Below are 4,363 nucleotides of genomic sequence, written 5' to 3' on the forward strand. Positions count from 1 at the left end.
CAAACAATCACCAATACAAACACAAATCACACATGATAAATATTATTTCAGATCCGTTTGTTGTCTTCTTATGTGGTTTGTTAATGAAGTCCTCTTGAAATGCATGTCACTTTCAAGGGATGGGAAGCTTTTATTGCGCAAAATGAGATTGTAGTTAAGGTTTCCTTCCACTACATCCCTGACTATAACAAAAACAGACTGGATGTTGACAGGTAAAGAAAGAAAAAAACACCAATGAAAACAATGAGTGAGAGGTTTTATTATTATTATTATTATTATTATTATTATTATTATTATTATTATTATTATTATTATTATTATTAATATTATGTCCAGGATACTCTCCGGATCCTGGTGGGCTTATTGTCCGAAAGTGTGCCGTGGGTGATTTTGACAACAAGAGGATGCACGATGGGCTTCACTTTTCAATTGTGAAAAAACGTGTTCAGTTCATCATAGACGGGGGCCCGCTCGTGGTGTAAGTGCATGTCATGGTAAGGCAGGACGTTTTCAGAGTGAATGCCGCTCCGGGCCCCCGAGGAGCCAAACACCAGATTGTGGGCCCCTGCCGGTCTGGAGCCAGGCAGGCCAGAGTAATGCATAGAGTAGTGGTACCCCTTCTCGTTCTCCGGGGACGCAGAGCCTTGGTGCTTGAGGGAAAAGTTTCCGTTGATACACAGGGGCGGACTGAGAGGGCCCTCGTACTCGGGGCTGTTGTACTCCGGTGACCCGCTCCCACCGTACAGGGAGTCGTACGCCGAGCAATAACCGTGCGTCCTCAGCGGATGCGAGTTCGAGCCCGGCTGGCAGTGGGGGCTGGACAGACGCGCGCACTGGTACGGGTAGGAGTGCATGGAGAAGGAGCCGGAGCCATACCTGCCCCCGTCCTGACACTGCTGCTCAGTGAGGAAGTTGCGGGAGTTCAGCTGCAGGCATCCAGCCACCAGGTTGGTAGTGGGCTGGGAGAGACCCTTGCACAGCGTCTGGACGTAGGAAACAAGATCAGGCCTCTTCCCAGAGCGCAGTATCTCCGACAAGGCCCAGATATAGTTTTTTGCCAATCGCAGCGTCTCGATTTTGGACAGTTTTTGCGTTTTGGAGTAGCAGGGCACAACTTTACGCAGATTGTCAAGCGCAGAGTTCAGATCGTGCATCCGGGTCCGCTCTCTGGCGTTGGCCTTTATCCTCCGCAGCTTGGAGCGCTCGATTCGAGCCTGGGTCATTTTGCGCTTTTTGGGGCCCCTTTTCTTGGGCCTGTCACCCTCAGTATCCTCACCGTCCTCGTCTTCTTCCACGTCGTCGTCGTCCTCGTCGTCGTCCCCGGCGTGCTCCGAGTGCGTCCGACTGCCTCCCCTCAGGTCAGAGGCCTCCATGTCGTCCTGCGCGTCCTGGTCCTCGTCTTTGATTTTGTGGTCCTCTCCATCGCTGTCTTCAGCCCAGGCGGAGTATTTTTGCACGTCGGGAAGCAACGAAGGATCACTGAAAAGCCTCGTCAACATTGTGAATCTGTGGGGAGATGGGAGGGGGAAAAAAATCTCAGAGGGATAGAACAATCACAGTGTGGAAGAAAACCAGTCGCACAATGCTGCTTCTCAAAAAACACAATTCTCCTTACGCAGACGAGTCTTGTATTATAACAGTGTTTATTTTTTTCTGTACATTAAGTCAACAGTGTAAGATAAAAGGTCACATTTGTCACAAAGGACCGAAGGACACATCTTAAGAGTGAGGAATTTCTAGAGAGACAGATTCGAGGCTTTCCACTGGTTTACAGCTGGACGGATCCCCATTTAATTCCCTGCTGTCACTGGTTTGCCCTGTCGCGTCCTCTCGCAGCGGGTCCCAGCGGCAGGGGCCACATTACAGGTCCCCCGGGGGCCCCCGCTTTCACTCCTCCTGACGCCCATATATACTTCTGGCTGCATTCCAGCACTATTCATCCACAAGAAAATTCTTTTTAATTGCCTCGAGAAGGGATTTAATCCGGAAGCATCTGGCAAATATTTAACGAAATTAATGGGCCATATCTTTATAAATACAGATTTTACGATTGTTTCTGTTGAAAATTTATATATATATATATATATATATATATATATATATATATATATATATATATATATATATATATATATATATATATATATATATATATTCTTCCAATATAACCACTTTATTAGCAGAAGTGAATTAATCACAAGGTAACTTTGACTCTGTTCCATTCTTGCATGTTACATTTAGCGTAAATGTAAGGTGGGCTCTGATGCTTGCTTAATTATCTCGGGGGCTGTGCCAGGGGCAAAATCTAGTTTTTAAATCTCAGGCTCGGGAGGTTTCCACAATTAGAGGGGGAAAAAAACGCAGCAACATTTAATTAACAAAACATGCATCTTGCACGAAATGGATTTCACACTTAATTCAATATGCACGAGTGCGTGATTTCAGATTTTACAAATGGAAATCGCTTGTATCCTTTTAGCTCTTGTAAAAGAAAACACACACACACACACACAAAACCCTTGAGTGTTTTTAAGTAATGACTGGAGAGGGGGGGGAAAGTGGACAAGTGGAGGTAAATCAAGCCTGTTATGGTCAGTTGTCCCACCCTTTAATTTGCTTCGAGTCTGACCGTACAAATCGTAAAAAAGGAGTAGAAGAAGAAAAGAAGAAATAGAAATCAGCAGTAGTTCTCCCAATAAGCTGTCGTTGACCTCCTTGTTTCAAAGCTGATTAAAAGAAAGAAAAAAATCTTATTTGTCTCTCTCCTTGTCTTTTGTTTATCAGATCATCACCGTCCAACCGCAGGAATCTCACCAGCAAATCAGTGTCCAGCATGATCTACTGCTATCAGAGGCTTCTCCAATCCTCAGGACTGATTCCCTGAAAAACGATCCAACAGGGGGTGAAACTGGCACAGGCCGGCTATAATAGCTTTTATCATCCAGGTAGCATCTGGTGTCAAAAGTTGAAGGACAAAGCTGGCAGAGCCACATTATTGCCGAGCTACGTGCCTGACCAGGCTTGTGCCGTCAGCGTGATATTTTGTTCTTACATCGCTCGCATTGCGTTGGATGGATGCGAACCTGCTAGAACAATTAGATGATTAGATGTCCATGTGGATCCGTGCCAAAAGAGCCTGCAAATTACAAGCGACGTGCATGCGTAAAAATTTGTTTGTCTCATACATCCATACATTTTGGATTCAGCGTCTCAGATTTTATCATTTCATTTACTTATTTAGATAAATAACAATAATAATAATAATAATAATAATAATAATAAAAACAATTGACGTGACTTACCTTTGCTTTCGCTTTTCGCGGCGGACGGGAGGCGAAAACAGAGAGGATGAGGGGAGGAAAAAAAAACACGCGCTTCGGTTTCAAACCATCTTCGGGGACGCAGGAGCGAGCGAAGCACCGCTCTCCTTCAGCGTGCAGGTGCGGGAGGCGCGCGGCTGTCGTTTACTGTCGCTGATGGGTCGCTCGGTGCGTCCTCCTGTCCCGGCGTCCTGGCGCGTCTGCGTGTGCATGCGTGAGGGCATGTATGCATGGATGTAAACGCGCGCGCGTGTGCGCGCGAGTGTGTGTGTGTGTGTGTGTGTGTGTAGGTGCGTGCGTGCGTGTGTTTGTGTGTGTGTGTGTGTGAGAGAGAGAGACAGACAGAGTGACTGAGATCGAGAGAGAGAGAGAGAGAAAGAGAGAGAGGGATAGTGTGTCAGTGCACGTATGGCAACCGTGAGCTACCGGGGAAGGGGTTACATACCAGCTAAGGCTGCGATGCCAGCGCCCATATGGCTGGCACGTCACCGGCAAGAGCCATCACATGAGAGCCCGGTGATTGACATGCGCCCGCATTCGGAGAGATTTGCCCTCCCGGGGGAAGAGAGACTCACAGAGAGAAAGAAGGAAAGGAGAGAGAGAGAGAGAGAGAGAGAGAGGATGTGGAGGGGGAGGTGGAGGAGGAGATGGAGATGGTGGTGGAGGAGGAGGAGAAGGAGGAGGAGGGCTTCGCCATCTGTCACCGCGGCAGCGCTCACACAGCCAGAAAAAAAGAGAGGAAAAACAGAAGAGAAAGGGAGAAAATAAAATGAAGGAACAACAAAACTCATCATTTCTGACCTGAGCTGCTGCCTCCAGACATGTAGGCCACTTTTTAAAATCCAAATTTCTCATCCACCTGCCAAACGCACTGTTAATGGCCAATAAGTGAGTGGGATGCCGCAATCACCACAAGGAAGATGCTACTAAAAGCTATAAATACAGACATGTGAGTATGGTGAGGTCGATGTATAATATGGCGAGATCAGCCTCAGTTTTATGTGTGAAATATGCTTAAGTGACAGCACAGTAAATAAGCCTTG

The 4,363-nt window shown here is 46.8% G+C and overlaps 1 protein-coding gene across 1 annotated transcript; it reads right to left on the reverse strand.

Annotated features, from left to right (window-relative positions):
- Positions 1–414: 414 nt before the first annotated feature.
- On the reverse strand, positions 415–1,499 carry LOC106927708 (neurogenic differentiation factor 2). Its single transcript, XM_088007932.1, has one exon. It carries the CDS (start codon positions 1,497–1,499, stop codon positions 426–428), a length of 1,074 nt encoding a protein of 357 aa, XP_087864058.1. The 3' UTR covers positions 415–425.
- Positions 1,500–4,363: the final 2,864 nt, after the last annotated feature.

The sequence above is a fragment of the Poecilia mexicana genome, unplaced genomic scaffold, assembly GCF_051168715.1.
Source record: "Poecilia mexicana isolate PSO_F unplaced genomic scaffold, ASM5116871v1 scaffold_8, whole genome shotgun sequence".
In the NCBI taxonomy this organism is placed as follows: domain Eukaryota; kingdom Metazoa; phylum Chordata; class Actinopteri; order Cyprinodontiformes; family Poeciliidae; genus Poecilia; species Poecilia mexicana.